The following is a 20,170-nucleotide window of genomic DNA, read 5'->3' as shown; positions in this document are numbered from 1 at the left end:
TAATATTTAATTGTGTATGGGTCTTACTCCACGGTATTCAACCGGCACCACACTCAAGATCCCCAAACTAGGGCAAAGTGCTCTTGGGTTGCTTGTGTTCTGGTTCATGGGAGACATGGCTTGGCATTTTGGGCTGGAATGTTCCTAATGGAGCATGATCAAGGCTGATTTGCACATGACTGGGTGTAATCTAAGGTAGCACGGTGGGCAAAAGAATGATGGCTTGGAATGCTACCCCGAGTGACTGCCAGAGGTTAGACTTATTGCAAGTATTCCTCCCACCATCTTTTTTTATGTCTGATGTAACGCCTTTAGTGGCAAGAGCATGCCCAAATTTGGGTCCCATGCTCCCTGTGCCATAGAACCAAGCTGCACCGGACTATAGGGCCATAACTAGGGTGAAACTGGGCTTGGGTTGCTTGTGTTCAAGTTTGTAGAGAGAACGTGGCTTTGCAGTTCGGGCTTGGATGCGGCCCCCAGAAATTACCAGCTGCTGAGATTAATTGATGCATCTTGCCCATCACTTTTTTGTTTGCTTCAATATTGCTCCCAAGTCTCAATATTCAGAGTATTTAAATTTAAGATAAAATATTTATGTCAGCAAATGACATACACAATATTATAAAACAAAGGATTACTCATCAGTAAAAGTAAGGAAGTTTAAGGTTTCCTATCCAATTTCTTATGGTGTGGGTTTAAATAGGAACCCTGATATTTACCATTTTATATGCAACCTGCTTACACTTGTTGGCAGTGTAAAATTAACATTCCCTGTTCCCTCCTATACACTGCACAGGTCTTCTGCATCTCCTCATTGAGATTAACCAACAAATTAAATCACAAGCTAACCTTTCAATTATGCAGATTTTATCTGATGAAAACCCACTTATGAGATGAAAAAATTGCTTTTTTAATAGAATGTGCAAAAACAGGTTGACATCACAGGTCAACATATAACTTCATGTCGCCACAGATAGTTTGATGAAACTGAAAAACGCATCTGCAAGACATTTTAAGAATTCAACTTTGAGAACTGAAATTGTGCTCTTGCTATACACATTTTTAATTAGATGGCCTGGCCAATAAACAAAGATGATGGGCAAACTACAACTAAAAACTGTCTTAATCCATTTTCCTCCGATTTAGTTAAACCACAGCCCTTTGATACAGTGCTACAAAACTGTTTTGGTAACTTCTATTACTGCACATAACAGCAATTAGGAGTTTTGTGATAACTATTGGCATGTCAAACCTGCTGCCATTTATCAGCGGGAAAATGGGCAGTATTTACTGAAGATGCAGGTTTCGGTACTGTACACAACATCATCCATGTGTAATTCCCCAAAACTCGTGATAGGCGATAATTAATGCACCTGATAAATTCCAAACACTTCAGTATTGGCTTTTATTGGATGTGATCATTACTGCGTCCACCAGTGGGCAACGTTTAATGAGGGACAAAGTGTTGTTTTTTAACCATACCAGTGATCCATCCGCCTGCCTTCAATGACCAACAACATATCTGTTAACACCCACCCCCCACAGAAATAAAACAAAAGTTTCATGAGTCAGCAAGGCTACTTGAAAATTCAGTACTAAATTGAATATATCAAGCTTCCCGACGCGAAAAAAAAAACTCAGACAAGGCAACCCAAACACGACCACCCTCCACACATACACTGTGATCCAAGCGGATGGGAATATTCATATTAGCACACTCTCCTGGAACCATTTGAGTCGTAAATCGAAATATTATCTCAGGTTGCTCTTGACCAATCTGTAATGATGCAGAAAAATTGCTTCTGCCAAGTTAACTGATAATTGATCAAGAAAGGCAAACCTCTATAAGCGAGGTTTGTTAACATCAATTCTAACCTAAAAAACAACATTGCTCCATGCTGTACCTTTCATTTAACGCACACAGGACATATAACAGACATGTTCTAGTCTAAACTTTAGACACAGCATGTAAAGGATGGTAAATAGTGTGCTTTGGACAGAGAAAACGCCCCTTAGTCTTGACTATTAATCTTCAAGCAGATTCCCAGGTTCAATGAAGATTCTATTTAAGTCAGTTTGACAAGGAGTACTGAAATTGAACACCTGTGAAATTTACAGCGTTTGTAAAGGAAGTCCAGGAGCAAGCAAGCCCCGGCAGAATTTAAGATAGGAGACAGACACATTTAAACCATAGGCACTATATAAATCAAAATGGAAGCCTTGAAAATGCCTTTTTGCAGTCCTCTCTAGGTCCTATGTTGATAGAAATGTAAAAAAGCCAGTTTATTATTTAAAATGGATTTTGGTAGGTCAGGTGTTAGTCGGGGGCACCAACACCACACACCGAATCGGGAAAGTCTGCACAAGGAGCAGACCCTTGATTATCAGTTACACTTTGCAATCCCATACCACCTGTGTGCTCTTGGTATCTTAATATTATCAGAAAGAATGCCAGAATTTTCCCACTACAATTGTCTCTAAAAGTTAAGATCTCAGTGGCAAGTTTGCAGTGGATTACAATTAGGCAGTTCTTTGTTGTTAAATATGTATTTCTTTGTAGACAGCAAAAGGATACCCTTTTGGAAAAACAAGTGGTGGGCTGTAGGGGCATAACTTTTAAAAAGATTCCCTCATAATCAAAATTATCCTGGAGGACGTATCAAAACACAGCCCTCAATCAAAAAGAATACAGAATACATGGTGGAGACTAAGGGCCTTTTTACGAGTGCGACTGTCCTGAGGACCACCATACTCGAGGTGGGGGTCTGACCACTGCCACCACTCGATGTCCGCCCGCAGTATTTCGAGTGTGGTGGTCGGACAGGATCCCGCTGTGGGGGCGGAGCGTACACTGGAAGTAATATGCTGGTGGTGCAGATGCCGGCACCACCAAGCATATTACGACTTGTCTCTCCACCGCCCTTTTCATGGCGGAGAGTCCACAGTGTAAAGGGTAGCAGAGATTCAGGTAAGGGGGCCCTGACAGGGCCCACGTCTGCATCTGGATATGGGGGTGCATGCAGGGGGGGAACATAGTATGCCCTCCAACAATTGCACCTTTGCTCCTGCAGGGTGTGGCACACATGACATGGTGCATGCCACGCCTTGCAGGAGTGTGCAGTTGACGCTCTCACGGAGGCAGTCTGCGTGTTAGGCTCTCCTATGAGCCTAACATACCACTGCCACCGCACTGCCCGCCCTGGATTCAACTTGGAATCCGGCGGGCAGGTGCACCACAGCCATGGCAGTCCACCTGTGGGCGCAGTGGTGGCGGTCCTACAGGAGTACCTCCAAAGTCGTAATAAGCCCAAAGCCTCAATGTATTAGAAAAAATGGCAGCACGAAATTATAGTAGAAAATAATATCCCCTGCATTACATTCTTATTTGGAACGAAAGTATAGAACATTAACATTGATATGAACTTCACTTAAAAAAAAAACAGAACACCGTCACTGAAATTTTTCCATGTATTTGCGTATGCTTTTGGATATTTTCCATGCGCTTATGTCACTTTTGACTCTAAACCATTTCTAAACATTGAGTCATATTGTGCACAATAAGCGGCACAAAACAGCAATAGAATTATGGTGTAATGTCTATATTCAACAATTTTTCAGACTGATATAGTAAGAAATGTAGATAGTAATCTTAAATTCACTTCTGGCATGCTGTGGAGGGTTCAAAGATTCAGGAAGGGCCTGAAAACCTGGCTATTTAGACAAGGCTCTCCAACTGTTTCTATGCTGTCTCTTTCAGAAGGTAGCGCCTAGACACCTCAGGGTACATGTTGCGCTTTATAAGTCTTCATTTCATTTATAAATCTTTATTTAGTTTAATTTCTGGCAGCCACAGCTAGTGTATGTTTCAAGTTATGAAGACTCCATCTGAAATGCTGTGGCGCTTTCAAAGGCCATCTGTGGAGTGCTGTATCCAGTTCTACTGCCTACCTCATGTTTGATATCCAGCTTTGAAGGTCCTCTGTGCCACACTGAACGAATTTTGGGACAAAGAGAGCAATTTGAGACATACTAATGGCAGCTGCCTCAAATCACATACTGTGCCGTTAGGAAGCTAGAACTGAATGGCTGACATCGGTGTTAGATTTAACACTGACCCTGTGCAAAACGTTCACCAGGGTATGTATGTTGGAAGAAGATGCAACCGCTTAAAATAGCACAAACAGAACATTACATCAGTGGCTACACATGTCTCCCGCCTTCCACTCGCCATCTGATTTCTGAGAGCAGACACATAGAGGCACAGACCTCTATCACTTACTATGCCTCTTATTACCTATCCCCTGGGCCAGAGTGACCATTCATACCATCAGGTGTTTTCGTAGGTGGGATGGCTCCATTGGAAGCTGGTACTTTGATGGTTATCGGCTGCTGCTTCTAACTCCCTGGGTTAATGGTGGTAGGTGGAGCAGGTAAAAAGAGAGAGAAATAGAGAGTGATAGAGAGAGATGGGAAAGAAGGATACAGGATGGGAGTGGGGCCGGTTTGAAGATTTGTGCCAGGGCTGCTTTTGGTTCCCAGTCCGACTCTGTCCTGTCGGTCACACTATATTGCAGGCACTGCCTATAAGCTAGCTCAGTGGGTTAACCTGGCTTCTTTTGTGCCTGATTATCTCATTGTTTGAAAACGATTAAATAGGTCTTCATGTTTCTCTTTCTTGTAGCAGTCAAGGGCCAATGTCAACGTTTTCTAATGTTAGATGTGGAAGTTTTTTAGGAATTTTTGGATAATTACAGTTTTTTTTAGAACAAAACATCTTTCTGCTTACACTCACATCTACACCACATGCAGTAGCAGAGCAAGTTTTCCAAGCATGGATAAAGCAGATAAACCATAGCAGCATGTTGATCTTCCATCACTACACACAGAAGCTACAGAGTAGCCAGCAGCTTCTACACATGCGCAGCTTTCAGTAGGTCCTCCGCGCGTTCTTCTTTTTCCAACAGCACCCAGTCAACATTGGACCTCCTCACCTCCTGCCTCACCTACAAGTCAACCACAGAATCACTCCCGTTGCTTAAACCCTTCACTGTATCCTCTGGCACCAGGGAACTTTCCCATGTACTACCCCACAGCTCCTCCTCGGTGTCTCTGCAATATCAGTTTATCCCTGCCTGCCAACACCACAGCATCCGCACTATGAGAGAAGGACAGTCTCCACTGCCTTACCGCCCGGTATGTCATTCTTTTTACAGTTCGCTCAGTATGCGCTTCCTATGCCTTGCCACAGCACCCTCTCCTGAAGCTCTCACTATACCTCCTCTATAAATCCATAAATCAGAACATAGTATAACTGCATTTTCTCTTTACTTGGTCACTGAAGATGGCTGCAAACAGGCCCTCAGCTGGAGAGGTGGCTTTAAGTGAGGTAGGGAATCTCCATCGCAGCACCTCCCAGGGCAGGGCAGTACAAAAAGAGAAATGGGACTACAGAACAACAATGAGCAGCAGATTGAAGCTCTGCAGCAAGACAACAGGAAATGAGTGGCATGGGTGTGGTGTTACGCAATGGACACACAAGAGGCACAGGCGGAATTTGTGACGGGAACCCTTGTTGTTGAAAGGCAAGGGCAAGAGGCTACAGTGGCCTCAGCTCCTTTCGCCTCTAGGCCACAGCACTACTTCAGGTTTAAGTGTGGATTTGCACATAGCATAATTATAGAATCTGCATACTGCAATGGGCAATGTAGAACACTCTTTAGCAGATCAGCGATATGTGAAACATCCAGCTCCTTCCTTGCCCTAGTCGTGCCATTTCTGGTACAGCCAGAGCACGCATTGCCATAGAGGCTCTAAAGTACCAACTCCGCTAAAATGTAAACAAAATACGTGGAACAAACTGTGTGGGGCACATAAGTTGCCTCCAAAGCCTTCCCTTTCTTAAAGCTTCTTTCCACAGTGAAGAAAGTGTTAAGCTATGGAAGTTGACAATGCCAATAGAAAGCAGCGAAGCTCTGGAATTGAGAGATTAAAAATAGCTGGATCTAGTCACCAAAACATTATACCTCAGCAGTATAACTTCATTTTCTGTTTATGCTCAGATAAGGGATATCCAAAGTTGAGTATTCAGATGGGGCACATGGATGAGTCACTGCATACATACGAAATTCAACAGATAAGAGGAAAGGGAAAGGCAGTGCAAAAGGTGCTTGAGAGAGACACACTGTAAGCACGGAGTGCCTTTAGCATGGGCGAGCTGGGCCCAGGCCTCGGGCGCCAATCTTCTGAGGGGCACATAGAGCGGTGTGCATTAAGGTTATGCCAACAGCAGCTTTCTTCTCATCTTGCTCCAGTATTTCCCTGGTCACTCCCTGCTTGTTTCTGTATGTTTAGCCAGTTTAAAGTGGTTTTAGTCCTTCATTATGATATGTCGGGCGATGTTTTTAACACCCCTGTAGCCTCCTTCCTTGCCCTCCCTTCACCCTCTCTGATCCTGCTGGCACAAATCTACAAAACCATCATCTGCGTAAGGCAGCTAAGGTATTAGTGATTTAGGTGAGCTGGGAGACACCCTGGGATGATTGTGTTCAGGGGCCAGTCCCTGCTCTTCCAGCCACTGACCAGTGAACACAAAAGAGACCCCCTGTTGCCTAATTTCATGTACTACCACGATCAAGGGCGCCGAATTTCTCTTAGCCCACACCAGGCACTATCAAAACCACTTTGTTTCATTGGAAATATGTGCTTCTTTTTTCACTAGAGTTACCTATTGTGCTGGGTCCCCATTTTTGTTTAAGTGAAAAAAAGTTTCCTTTCGTAGTAGACGTGATGATTAATCGTTTACTTTCAATACTCATTGCTGGTGTGACATCAGATAGGTAACTAGATTATGAAAAGTGCGTTAAAGTGTTGATAATTTTAACATGTTTGAGCTTAAGTGAAATTCCCTTGTTTATTAATAAATCTTGAAGACATGTTTAGCTGAAATGGACACACCGGAGTCCCCTTTCTTTAAAAATCTAATTCTCATGCTATTTTGAGTCTAAGATTAAGTACAGTAGAGCCTTATAAATATAAAGACTAGAATCTGCAAGGGAGTGAGACAAAAGACAGCAGCAAGTCCTAAACCTCCCACATATCCAATTTAGTAAATGTGCCTTTTATTATGCATATCAAAGGTTAGATGCATCTGAAATTAAAGGAGACGCTGTTTATTAGCAAGTGGTGAATCTGTGTGTGTGAGTGTATCGTCTCTTAAATACCCTACCTCTGCGGTTTATCTGTATTCAGAATGCAGTATGATGCTTTACTCGGTTCTGCCCTGTCCTCTCTAATGGCTGCCTCGTCTAGAGCCTTCTTTCTGCTACTGCTATACATGAGGCAGGGGCGGCTCCTCCATTAGAACAGAGGAGCGTCGCCCCACGTAAAAATGCTCCCAAAGATGAAGAAAAAAAATGGTAATTAATTACCATTTTATTTTTCATCCCCTGTCCCGAGCCGACCGACAGGACAGGGGCAGGGCGGCTGCTGAGTGACAGCAGCATGTCACTCAGGAGGGAGGAGGGTGGGCTGGCTGGGCACTGTTTAAAGTGTGCTTTTCTTTGGCCAGCCGTCTTGAGACGGCCAGCCACACATGCACACATTAAACCTCTCAACCCTGCTGTCTTAAGACAGCAGGGTTGAGAGACAGTGCAGGCCTCCACGGTGCTATGGAATGCCGAGTAAGGCCGCTCCCACCAATCCTGGCACTGCTCACATGCTGCATGTGAGCAGCCCCGGGATTGGGCAAGGGAGTTCCAGCATCCAGTTGCAGTGACGGAGAGGTCCAGGGCGAGGATGTCACATCGAGTCAGGTAAGTTTTTTTTTTTTTTTTTTAAATAATATTTCCCCTTTGCGCACACCCCCACCACCCCCATCCTGGTTGATGCCAGCCACCACAAACATGATTTAGTTTTCTCAGGGCTGATTTAGTGGTCTAGTGACCAGCTAGAAGCTGTCCTTAACAAGCACTGGCAAAGCCAACATGTCTTGCCTTTAAAAGGCTTTAGCTGACTTGTTGCTTTGCCAGGGTTTGTTGCCAATGCCGACCAGCATCTGCATAGAGGAAAAAATGCTTGTTGGCAATGCAGAAGAGCATTGAAAAAAATGTAAAATAAAAATGGGCGGCCCAAGCTTGATGACACATTTGTGCAAGTTTCACCCCACATGCACATGTATGTGTCATGAGGTTTCCTCAGCATTTTCTAAAAAATGTATTTGCCCTTCCAGGACGATTGACACCCTTCTTGGAAAGAGAAATTAAAAAACAATAAAAAGTGCGCAAAAGAGAACTGTAGAGAAAGGAGTTGGCTGTTTGTACACTGCAGGTGCTGTGGACGATTGACACCCCTCTTGAAAAGAGAAATTAAAAAACAATAAAAAGTGCGCAAAAGAGAACTGTAGAGAAAGGAGTTGGCTGTTGTGTACACTGCAGGTGCTGTGCCTTTCCACCAAACAAATACAACTTTAAAGAAAATGGGGCAGGGAGCATGGAAGGTACCAAGAAACGCAATGCCAAGAAGGGAAGAGTCGTTGTGGGATGATTGGAGCAGAGGGGTAGAAGATTAAACAAAAAAAGCAATGAAAAAAGTTGAGTGGGAATGATTGCTGGAAGCAACAGACGTGCTGAGCCACAGCAACACAGAAAGCAGGGGGAGCAAAGATGTAAGATGGAAGCAGCACACGAGGGAGAGAGCAGGAAAACACATGACTCCCATGAGTGCTGAAAGAAAAGATAAAAGTTGTTCCCTGAATGCAAGCAGTGGAATGATAGAACTCATCCAATGAGTAACTATGTAAAATAGCTATGCCCTAGGGAAGAACATACAAATGAAGAGGGAGAAAAGCCATCAAATAAGAAGTAAGCAAATTAGAAAGATAAAAAGCCAATCAATCACGGTCAATGGCCTGACTCTAGGTCCACTGTTGGTATTTGCAAGCGAGAGTTAAAAAGGAGATGCTCTCTAAATTCTTCTCCTGGACATTGAGGACATTCTCATGGCAGAACCCAGCCAAGTACGCAAAACTATTTAAAGGAGACCTAGCTGGCGTTTGTAGACAGTGTGTCTCATCCACGAATATTCACTGTGGCCTTTACTGATAATAAAATCCTATATTTTGTATGTGCACATAAAACAGAATTTTGCCTGGTAGGCAACAGTGTGACTAGCAAACCACATTTTTTTTATTTTGTGTTACATTAATGCACGTTTATCAGCTGAGTCTGAAAGTAAACATCGAGCAACGTTACAACTGCATAACCATGTCCCATACTTTAATAATTATTACATCAATAAAATCTGTGGTCCAGATGCACAAATATACATTTGATTATACATGACCAGGGACATGAATCGTAATGCTAATGATGTTCTCGTGTCATTCACTTTATTTCCTTAGAAGATCCTACAATAACCTGACACTCACATTCCGCACTACTGCCTGGTACACGTTAAGCATAGCTCTGTAGGACGGGGGCCAGAGTTAGCCTGGTATGTGAAGAAACCACAGACTTGGGCAAAAAAGAAATAATAATGTACAGCCTTTACGAACAGCAATACCACAGTGGATTATACTTGACACACTACATTTTTTAACAAAGTAGAAAATACTTACCTCACAGTTTTCCCACATAAATTCTACCAGGTAAAACGTAAAAGAACTTATGTGGGGAAAGTAATGACAATTCTGAGTTTTGCAAATCAGAAATAGGGAAAGAAGACAAGCGGTATTTAAGCGTTACCCCAATTCTGGCGTGGGGCAGCGTCGGATTGGTAACGTGGGCATTGGGGCAATGCCTGAGAGGCCGGTGTTCTAGTTACAGCTGTGGGCTGCTTTTTTGAGCAGTCTGGGGGCCTATTTGGGCAGTGTCGCTGTTGTTCGGATACAGCCAGAGGCCCAGTGGGTGTCTGAGTGGCCTTTCTGGGGGCAGATGGGCTCTCATTACCTCTGGTTTACCAACAGGCAGAGGCGTCACTCCCTTTCTCTCGCTGGGTCGGCCCAGTAATGTACACAGATTGAGCAGGGACAGGTGGCCTGAGCAGAAGTGGGCTCACTTGTTTTCAGGTGTACTTCACCAGTGTAAACTAATCCGTGCATTTTTTTATCCCCCCCCCCCTTTTTTAAAATAAAATTTCGCCGAAGCAGTGTTTTGAGGAAAGGCTGTGGGCCACTTTTTGTTAGCCTGCCCGGGCCGATTTTAATACCAATCCAACCCTGGCCTAGGGACGTTAAACGGGGATGGTGTGCTTGGCAGTATCAGTACTGCTGGGACAAGTATTGACTTTCAAAATAATGGGAAACTTGTAACAAGGTCAGAAAAAGGTTTGCACTGGGAGCCCCACAAGGCCTGCACTGCTGCTCACTCTGCTGAAGGGAAGGGCAGGCACAGAACACATCTCCTTTAAATAGAAAAGACAAGACAGATACATGGGTACTAAACGTAAATACGAAAAGCCAGGTTGAAACCAAAAGGTTGTACAAGGCCAGCGAGGAGCAGGGAGGCACACTGCTTTTTGGAGCCTGTTGCAATGACCAATGACGCGCGGCAGGGCTGCCTTACATTTCGTTGTGGTTCATATAGATAAAGCATAGACCGCCACTGCAAAGCAGAGACGTGGGTATAACTCAACCCAAAAACGACCGCAGCCCACCATGCCTCATTGTGTCAGCTGCAGGGCATTAACATTGGTTCCAATCCATGGCCTCCTCCCCCAGTTTCTCAACCAAGACATTTTCATCACAAGGGCAGTCAACACTCTCACTGAACTACTGCCGCCCCGTGGAGGGGGCGTCCCATAACCATTCTCTGTGAAGGAAAAAGACAAGGTGCATTCCAAGTGTTAACTAGAGAGTTAAAAAAAAAACATGTTTCGCTAAGCTTCGGAGAAATATGGAAATGAAAAATGTTGGCGTGGTCTTTCGGTGCACACTTAAAAATTATATTTTAAAAAATATGATTTTGAACGTAACATGCCAACAAGTCTGGGCTTTGTCTCTGTGATACTTTGTTATTTGGCTGTCTCTCTGATTTGTATGAAACATAAGCAAAAGTTACATCACCCCACCCCAACTTCGCCCCCGCTCCCAAAACACTAAGGGGCAGATTTACGAGCCCCTTGCGCCACTTTTGCGCCGCCGTTGCGTCACTTCTGTGAAGCAGTGTCGGCGTAAACCATGCGCCACGTTGCGCCCTATTTACAACATGACGCACCTAGGGAGATGCGTCACGTTGTAAAGCCCTGCGCCACATGAAACCTGCGTCAGGTTTCATGTGGGCGATCCTGCGCAGGGGGGGGGGGGGGGGGGGGGCGTCCCGGCGCAGTAAAGCCTCGGAAAAGTGCCTGAGTGAAATCTACAAGATTCCACTCAGTCACTTTTCCGACACCGCTGCGTCAAAACCTTGCGCCTGCTTGAAGCAGGCATAAGGCGTGACGCACCACGTTATGTATGGGCAGGCAACGAGCACTGCTGGACCTGCGTCGTGCTTGCGACACGACTCCAGCAATGCGCCACTCTTCCGACGGTTGATGCGTCACGCATCTGTTTATCCTTGCGCCACGATGCGTGGCATTGTAAATGCGGCGTATCTGTGGTGGCGCAAGGGTAAACTTGCTTGACACATCTTACCTGGCGCATCCCTGCTGATTTGCAGGGATGCGCCAGGGAACATAAATCTGCCCCTAAAGCTGCATCTCTGAGATGTTCGATTGAGAGGAAAGGAGCATTGAGAGGAAAGGAGCAGTCGTCTTGGTGAGAAGAAACAGCTCGACTGTTGTCCAGTGAGGAGGAGGGAGTGAGGGGCCGAGCCGGACACAGCAATAGTCCAGAGGAACTGGATTACAAGACCCCTGACTGCCGGGAAAAGACCTGTGCTGGAAGGCTAAGAAAAACACCTCTGGCGGATTTTTATCAGCTTGTAGTAGCAATAAAGAGCTGGTATTTCCTGTTCAATATTGCCATGGGTGGTCTGTGGCCATGCCTGCAGCCCCCGCGCCCCCTACAGCAGAGGATTAAGGCACACCGAAAAGGCCCTTTCTGCCCACCGCATGCATGTAACTCGTGAAATCATAAAATGTGGTGTTAAAATGGATGAGTCACATCTCACCACTCGCCTTGCTGTCTTCGGCACGCAAGAAGGTTTTCCCCTCACCAAACAGCTGGGTTGGTTTTGTTCCACAATGCAAATATTAAAATAGTGTTCTGCGTTATAAATATGTTATTATGACTTCAATGTTGAACCTGATATATGCTTCATGGTAGCATGAGGAGCCCTTTTGTGCTGTTTAAAGGCGTTCAAAGGATTATATGTAGCCCCTACACCACCCTTCACACGTTTAGACTGAAATCTATACACAGGCCTTTTGTTTTCGCTTCTAAGCATAAAATGATGGGTGTGATAGGAATCTAGCATCATATGCCTTGTTGTTGGATGTTTTGTGCATGTAAATAATAAGTTAAGCTACTTGCGAATTTCAAACAGCAAATGGATACCTTACTCCTTGCCACGTGTCGCTGCGATGACTATTGCTCTATTTTTTGCGCTTTACTCGGACACACGTTAGCACAACTTGTCTACCCCTGCCTCCGCTTACTGAAGTTCGTGTTTCTGAAAATCTAAGAGGGTGTATGTGCCACTCGAAGCGTCCAGGTTTACTTCCGGTACTTCCTCAACGCCTGAATATGGCTGAGTGAGGCCCTCACCCACTGACTGCCTTATCTCCTTGATAATACATTCTCAGATATAAGCTCTGTTTACTGATTTACATTCAGTGTCGCAATTTTTGCTCCGTATTCCACCCATACCATCACTCTTCCCATATTACAGTCAACCCTAAGCTATGGGCTCAGCATACTGTGCTTACGTATGCTCCTCCATTGTACCACTATTTAATGCACTTGACCCCAACCAGGTTACCTCAAAGGCAGCCTGTGACAGGCAGAAGACTGATTTATGGGAGCTGACACGAGAGAAGTGCCATGAGATATGGTGTGTGAATTATTCCACCAGAAAGCATTTGCCATTGTTCCCATTTATACAGATTTCCGCGGGGATGGAGAGGGGGAAATATAGGCCAGTGAAGCATGACCACAGCACTGCACTACCTTTCAGGGAGCAGTGGAGAGTTTTAGGGAATGTAGGCAGGCCTGCTACTGTCCAGGAAGACCTTGGGCGTCTGGTCTGTACATTAAGGTTCTGCACAGGGCACCATAGGACAAGCCACACCGGCATGTAAAAAAAATCAATTACAGATGAGGAAACTCCCTGGTCCCCTGAAAATTCAACACATTTTAAGGCGTTCTGGCAGGGCCAATCGAACTTACGTGATGCAATGTGAGAAGCGGCAGGTCATTTCTCAATAACACTGAGGGGCAGATTTAATAAGGCTCCTTATGCCGCCGGTGCGTCACGTTACGTGATGCACCAGCAGCGCAACCTGCTGCATGAGCTTTACAAGCACACGTAAAGCTAACCTGCATGGCTTTACCTGTGCTTGTAAATATCACCCTTTTTCACGCAACACTGTGTGTTAGGGGTGTGACATGGTAGTTGCTGTGGTTGATCCCCCGCAACACCCATGTCCACAGATTGCTCATAAATCTGGAAATGCGTCAGAATGCTACGCCACCCTGGGGATGGCGTAGCGAGGTGGAACGAGGAGAAATGTTTTAATTTCTCCCTGTTTTTTCCTCTTTCAATTCGTGCTGCATTCTACAGCACGCATTGGAAGAATAAATCACCTTCCTGCACAAAAACAATCTCCCTATGACGCAGGCATCCTTGCCAGACTTAAACAATGTGGACGAACCCACTATGCGTATGTGTTACAATCACTATGTGGGTAAGTACATGGACCCATTAGGTGTACTTAAAAGACCCCTGGCACAAATGGCATGGACCATGGCTGTACAAAAGGGCATACAGAGCTTGAAGGGCAACCTAAAAAAGTAATGGTCTTGTGACTGACAGCGTGCAGTAATGGCAGAGGAGGACACTGGGAGGGACCGAGGGGTATGTGATCAATATATATTACTGATGGGCTGACTCCTGCAATAGCAGGCATAGTGGTGAAACCATGATGTACAATTGTAAAGTAAATCGAGGTATGGTTAACTGGAAAAAAGAAAAGTGGTACAGCTGGAAAAAGAGTTGTAAAAAGTGGAACTTATAATAAAAAAAGTAAAAAGTGATATTATTCTCATTAGTTCCCTATAACTTTGACGTCTTAGGACATATGGAGAAAAAAAAATTGCAATGCACGTGACACATTTAATTTCAGTAGTTGAAATTATAATAAAGCAACCCATTTCACACCACATTAAGTCCTCGCATCGCATGTGGACATTTCACAGATTTCTTTTTTTACTATTTGGGTATGAGTATTGATGGCACATAATTCATTTCCTCTATTTTCATGCTGTCCCAGCTTTGTATAGAATAGAAACCCCAGGGTTTTTCAATAGAACACGGTGTGATCAAATATTTACTGATTACTACACGGGGTCAAACCTGACATGCGCCTCATTGTTCAAACACAACATGGTGTACCTAGTTTAGGCCTGCATATTTACTTCCTTCAAAAAAGTATTGCTAGTGCTTTCGCCTCACTTTGCCCAAGCAGAGTATAATCACAAAAGACAACCAGAAACTTAATCATTTAAACACTAATGGATATTTAGAATGTGAACACTAAATTCTTATAGGTATTTTTTATCATCCAACTCAATGGGCCTCAATTTATGAGCTCTAAAAGGATAAGTCTGGACTGCTGGGATTTGAACCTCTTAATCCAGGGTATCTGATTGGGGGCTCGTTTCCATAACTGCCTCTTGCCTTCCAGTAATTCAACTTTAGGCTTCTTGAGCAGGCAGTAAGACTGACAAAATCAAAATATTATGCTATGCTTCCTACAGATCTGGTGCATTTCCTTTTTTTTTTACTTTGTTGTCAATTTTGCACACTATACTTTCTAGCCCTATCAATATATTACACTGCTACGGGTTGCTGTCCTTGTGCTGTAATTATCAACTCTGATGCTGAATGCCAGTCCCTACAAAATGAGGCAGGCAGAGTATGCCCTGGTATTAGTTCAGCCTTTGTTTCTGATAATCATTAAAAGGCAATATTGGCTACTAAGGAAGCAGACTTTCTCAATAATGCACCATGTTCCTCTATTGTGTCAACGTGAGTTTTCTGAATTCAGAAGTTCAGTAAGGGGTACAGTCAAAGGCGGTGTAAAGGAACGGAGAGAGGGGTTCACTTCCCCAAAAGGGATCAAATGAGTGTGGGTGAAGGAGCCTCACCAACACAGGCCAAACAGGTAACGAGGGTCCCCACATCTGTCCACTTATAACCTTCACTTACATACAAATGCCCACCCTTCACTGTGATTTTGCTGTGAGTTTAGTTAAGAGACCTGCCGAAGTGACGAACAGCTGTTCAGACGAACAGATTAATAACAACACGAACGACACAGCATCTTGTTGCTGTTGCCTGCTCGGTAGAATAGTTTGTTAATTTGCCATGCGATCGTAAAAAGTTCATAAAGCTAGTCCTCTTCTTGTATTGCAGACCTGACTTTGAATGGTTGTTCACAAACAGAAGTTATGTCATCCTATGCTTCTTGGACTGCTCTTTCCCTGGTACTCTGACAGGATGCAATGCAACAAGGATTTTGAAACCCGTCTCTCGGTTTAACTTGGCCAGTGGCCGCAATCATTTGCAGCTTTCATTTTGCCTACTGCGACCATCTCTGTCTTCTGCTGGAGTCCAGATTCACCAGCACCAAATCTCTTATCCAAATCAACACACCTAAATGAAGAAATCCAGCACCTTAAACAAACAAAAGAGCTTTTCCTTACGCAGCCCAAAGGTCCTGGAACCACCATCCTATACCTTGTTCCCGATCCCTGTGCTTTCGGGAACAGCCGATACCCTTCTTGCTCAGCAACTGCCCCAGGTCTCATCATGTGCTCTACCTATGTTGTCAATATACGTGCAATCCCTCAGGTTGTAATGTTTTTGCCGTTTAGCTTTCTGGATGTGTCTGACATCGTAAAGAGCTGAATTGCCCCTAGGGGTGGGTTGAGTTGCAGTATTGATTTAAATGAAAATAACTTAATTTGATAATTCTCTATAAAGGTGTTATTACCCTCATGGAGGGAGCAAGAAATAATCTACAGTGGTCAAACCGGGTAAAACACTTGAAAAACAGGCTCCCCTTTTTTCCCGCAGAGAGAATGCTTAGTTCTTAAACATGATGCAAATACAACCAAGACTTTGCAAGAGAGTGCAGACTGCCCTTCAGGCCAACTCTAGTACATTTTGCATTCCCATAGCCTTATTGGTTCTCTTTTTAAGATGTGAGAGAGTTCTCCTTACCTTCAGATTCCCTTTTGTGGTAAAAGCTCTACCACAGATAGTGCAACCAAATGGCTTTTCACCAGTATGGGTGCGTTCATGTATCTGTAGTGCACTTGCTGAGGAGAAGGTCTTCCCGCACGAGTGGCAGTTGTGCTGCTTGGGAGTCCGTCGTGGTGGGGGTGCCAGCATAGGAGAGATGCCTGGACTCATCGCGGTGTGTGGTGCAGCAGGAACCTGGATTCCAGCTGGAAGGTGGGGACCCTCAACCAATGAGATCGGCTTGCTGTGACCATTCACTTCCATTTTGATCATGGCAGGCGCAGTGCTGGTGACCAGTGTAGGAGTAGTTTGGCTGGGACCTAGAGTAAAGTTGGGTTCAAATAGCTGAGAAGGAAGCTCTTTTAATTCGTGTGTCAGCAAGTGCTGTTTTAAATTACCCATAGTGGAACACCCACGACTGCAGATTGTACAAACAAACGGACGTTCTTTAGTATGGCTGCGGTAGTGAATTTCCAACGCACTCTTACAAGCAAAAGGCTTGCCACAGACATTACAAACTGTACTTTGAAACTTACCACGATCTCTGCTCAGGAACAGCATGCTAAAAGGAGTCTCTTCCTTGATGACTGGTCTGACCGGGGTGGTAGATGTCAGGTCTAGTGCACCTCCATTTTCAGGAGCAGGTGGCGGGCTATCTGGCTTCTCTTTCTTTAACTGTATCTCTTGTGGTTCCTCTAGGTTGACTACTGCTGGGGACTTTGATCTAACGCTTTCACTATTGCTGTTTGCCGGGGACAACACATGCATGGATGAAGAGCACTCTGACATGGCGGGACTGCCTGCGCTCTGGCTTTCGAGATCGCCAGCCGCTGATGATGAGTCATTGCTTAAATGGTCACTGTCTCCTGATCCGTTCTCTAAAGACTTCATGCCAGCAAGCTGCTGGGAGTTCATGACAGAGTCAATCATTCGCATCTGATTCTCGAGAGCTGCAATGCTGGAAATGACGGAAGGTGGTGATTTTGGTGAAGACCCTGGGTAGGATATGAAAGGCTTGGAGGATTCACTTGCTGTGTCCTTTAGATCGAGATCCTCTTCCATGGAATTGTCATCAAAGTCATCATCGTAGTTGCTCAACGAGTCAAGATTTTTATCGTCATAGGAGAGATCGGAGTCCATTGCATCTTGGAAGCCCTCTGGTAGTGGCGTGTTTGGAATCTGCCCACCCATGTGCATACGAATGTGCTGCTGGAGAACAACAGCATTTGTGAATTTCTTCTGACAAATGGGACATGAGTGCTGTACTCTGAGAGGGGGCTTTGCTCGATGAACGCCAAAATGTGTTTTCAGATTGCCTTTTGTAGTGAAGGCACGTCCACAAATTTTGCATTTAAATGGCCTTTCTCCGGTGTGTGTTCTGTAATGCATTTTGAGAGCACTCTGACAACTGAGCACACGGTGACAGATGACACACTGATTCGGGTCAGTCATCTTCTTGTCAATGTTCTCCACTAACTGCTGCAGCTTTGAGGTTTCCGATGTTTGCATAGAATCCAGCAGACCGCCGAATGGAAACTTTGCTTTGAACTGGTCAGACATGGAAGGAAGCACCGGGTTTGAGAGGCTTGTCGACACACTACTCTCTGTGGTGGTAGGAACAGGGGGTGTGGAAGCCGTGGAAATCTCTCCACATAGAGGATGCTCTCCTAGTCTTGCATTGGTCGGAGGCAGAAGAATGGGCTCTATTTTACTGACAGCAGATACACTAAGGGTAGGCTGTGGAGATTCCATGGTCGTTGGGATACATGGTTCAGAATTATGTATGCTAGGTGACAAGGAGTTACACTCACTAGAGGCAGGTGATGGCCTCTGAGGGGACCTACTCATTGGAGTCATGCCTGGGGAGTCACAATAACTGCTTAGGCCTGGTATCGTGGGTGGGAGTTGAAGTCCAATTGAAGTGGGAATAGTTGGGAGCACCGGCTTACTGTCCAGCCAAGTAGTCACTGGCTTTTCTGGGGGCAGAGACATTCCATATGGTATTCCAGAGCTTGTGGGAACATTATCAAGATATTCGGGAACAGGATAGGGATTCATTTGGATGTGGGGATATTTTTCTTTGTGTCTCTGAAAATGAACTTTCAAGTTGCCTTTGGTGGAAAACCGATTTCCACAAATATTACACTTGAATGGCCTCTCCCCTGTGTGTGAACGCAGGTGAATTTGTAAAGCACTGTCACTCCCAAAGACCTTGGCACAAAATCTGCACTTGTGTTTAAAGAATGGGTCTTCAGAAGTTGCCTTAGGTTCAAACACGGACACGTTTGGTGGTTTTCCTTTGCGGTGCTTCATGAGGGCTGATAATGGATCTAATGCGTTTGCAGTTGCAGCAATGCTAACAAGGGGATTGGGAAAGATCACACTGTTCGACGAAGTCTGAGGTAGAAGTGGGTTTGGCAAGCTGGACGCTGAAGTGAGAGATCCATGTCCTATTAGGGGTGGTGTTGAAGGATTTGGGGGATGTGAGCAAATGCTAACAGTGTTTGACACAGGAGGAGTTAATGAAACTGAGTTCGCAATAGTGGTGGAAGATGTGCTTGATTCAGAAGGTGCAGAAGAGACATTGCAGACTATATTTGGGGTGCTCGCTCCGGAAGTAGGCTGCGAGGTGTGCTGTAGGTTCTCAAAAGTTTGTGGTTTATTGTTACAGATTGGACCAGAAATGGTGGTTGGAGCCACTGCTGCTAAATGTAGAGCAGAATGCACCGTAAACCCTTGGAGGGGGTTTGAAGTAGGGATTGGGGCGGCCTGTGGAGGTGCTGATGCAGTCAAAGCAGGACGCAAGGGCTGACGATTCATGAGCGCCACCTGGCTGCGAATCTGCTCTATTAATTGGAGCTGGTGGATCTGCTGCTGCTGCAAGGCCATCAGCTGCTCGAGGATGATTGGAATTGCCAGTGCAGTAGGCCCCGTGTGCGCTCCACCTAGTGACCTTGCAGTCTGAGAAAACTGTGCCACTGCCACTTTAGTACTGTGCAGAGTCTCCAATGTAACATTCGTGTTTGGCATGTTGTAAGTTGTCATGGGAGATGGCTCTGGAATCTGAGGTAGAGGAGTAGATGTTTGTGAGGTTTCTGCACTCTGACCACTTGACTCTGCAGAGGTTTCTACATCCATGGGTTCGTCCTCCTTCTCGTCCTCCTTCGGCTCGCAGCTGTCATTGATATCAGCCTGAATGCTTTCCTCTGCGGCCTCGCTCTCGTCATGGTCACTGCGAGTGCTAGAGGGAGACGGCTCCGCAAACTCTTCAGCAGCGGGCAAAGGTGCAGCGGCCTCCTCGTCATTCATGATTAGCACCAGGGGGCTCTTCGTGCAGCTCTTCTTGTGCTCCAGGAAGTCAGTCCACTTGAAGAACTCTGCGCAGCATTTCTCGCACACGTTGGTCTCTTCACTCCCGCTTCTGCTCTCGTTCCCACTGTCACCATCGTCGGGACCTTCGCCTGGAACTTCTGTAAAAGCAAAAGATTGCATCAGCCACTTACTCGCAAGACAACCAACCTTGAATTTTTAAATTTTGCACATGAGCAAAAATCAATATTTTTTATTTTGTACAAATTACCCCACTTTAACACTTCAGAGGTCTCGGTGTGTAAATGCTGGGACTCTTCTACCTAGCTAATCATTTTCCTAGCACAATCCATCAAATTATGAGGCCCTATCAATTGTGGATACTGCTTCTTAATGAAATTCCATAGAAGGCATTGATTTCCAATATTTTCATACAATTCGCAGCCACCTTGTCTGTTGAG

The 20,170-nt window shown here is 45.1% G+C and overlaps 1 protein-coding gene across 2 annotated transcripts in view; it reads right to left on the bottom strand.

The window, feature by feature from the left end:
* Positions 1–20,170, bottom strand: part of SALL3 (spalt like transcription factor 3) — a 56,086-nt gene that overhangs the window by 18,274 nt on the left and 17,642 nt on the right. Inside the window, exons 2-3 of one of the 2 annotated variants that reach the window (XM_085605927.1) lie at positions 16,937–19,870; positions 16,380–16,720 (exon numbers count right to left, since the gene is read on the bottom strand). In XM_085605927.1, the coding sequence (XP_085462053.1) occupies positions 16,380–16,720; positions 16,937–19,870 (3,275 nt within the window). The remainder of the gene's footprint in view (positions 1–16,379; positions 16,721–16,936; positions 19,871–20,170) is intronic. The other variant, XM_085605928.1, reaches the window with a different exon arrangement.

The sequence above is a fragment of the Triturus cristatus genome, chromosome 5_1, assembly GCF_964204655.1.
Source record: "Triturus cristatus chromosome 5_1, aTriCri1.1, whole genome shotgun sequence".
Taxonomy (NCBI): Eukaryota; Metazoa; Chordata; class Amphibia; order Caudata; family Salamandridae; genus Triturus; species Triturus cristatus.
The sequence above is the reverse complement of the archived record's forward strand: the minus strand, read 5'-3'. Positions and strand labels throughout refer to the sequence as shown.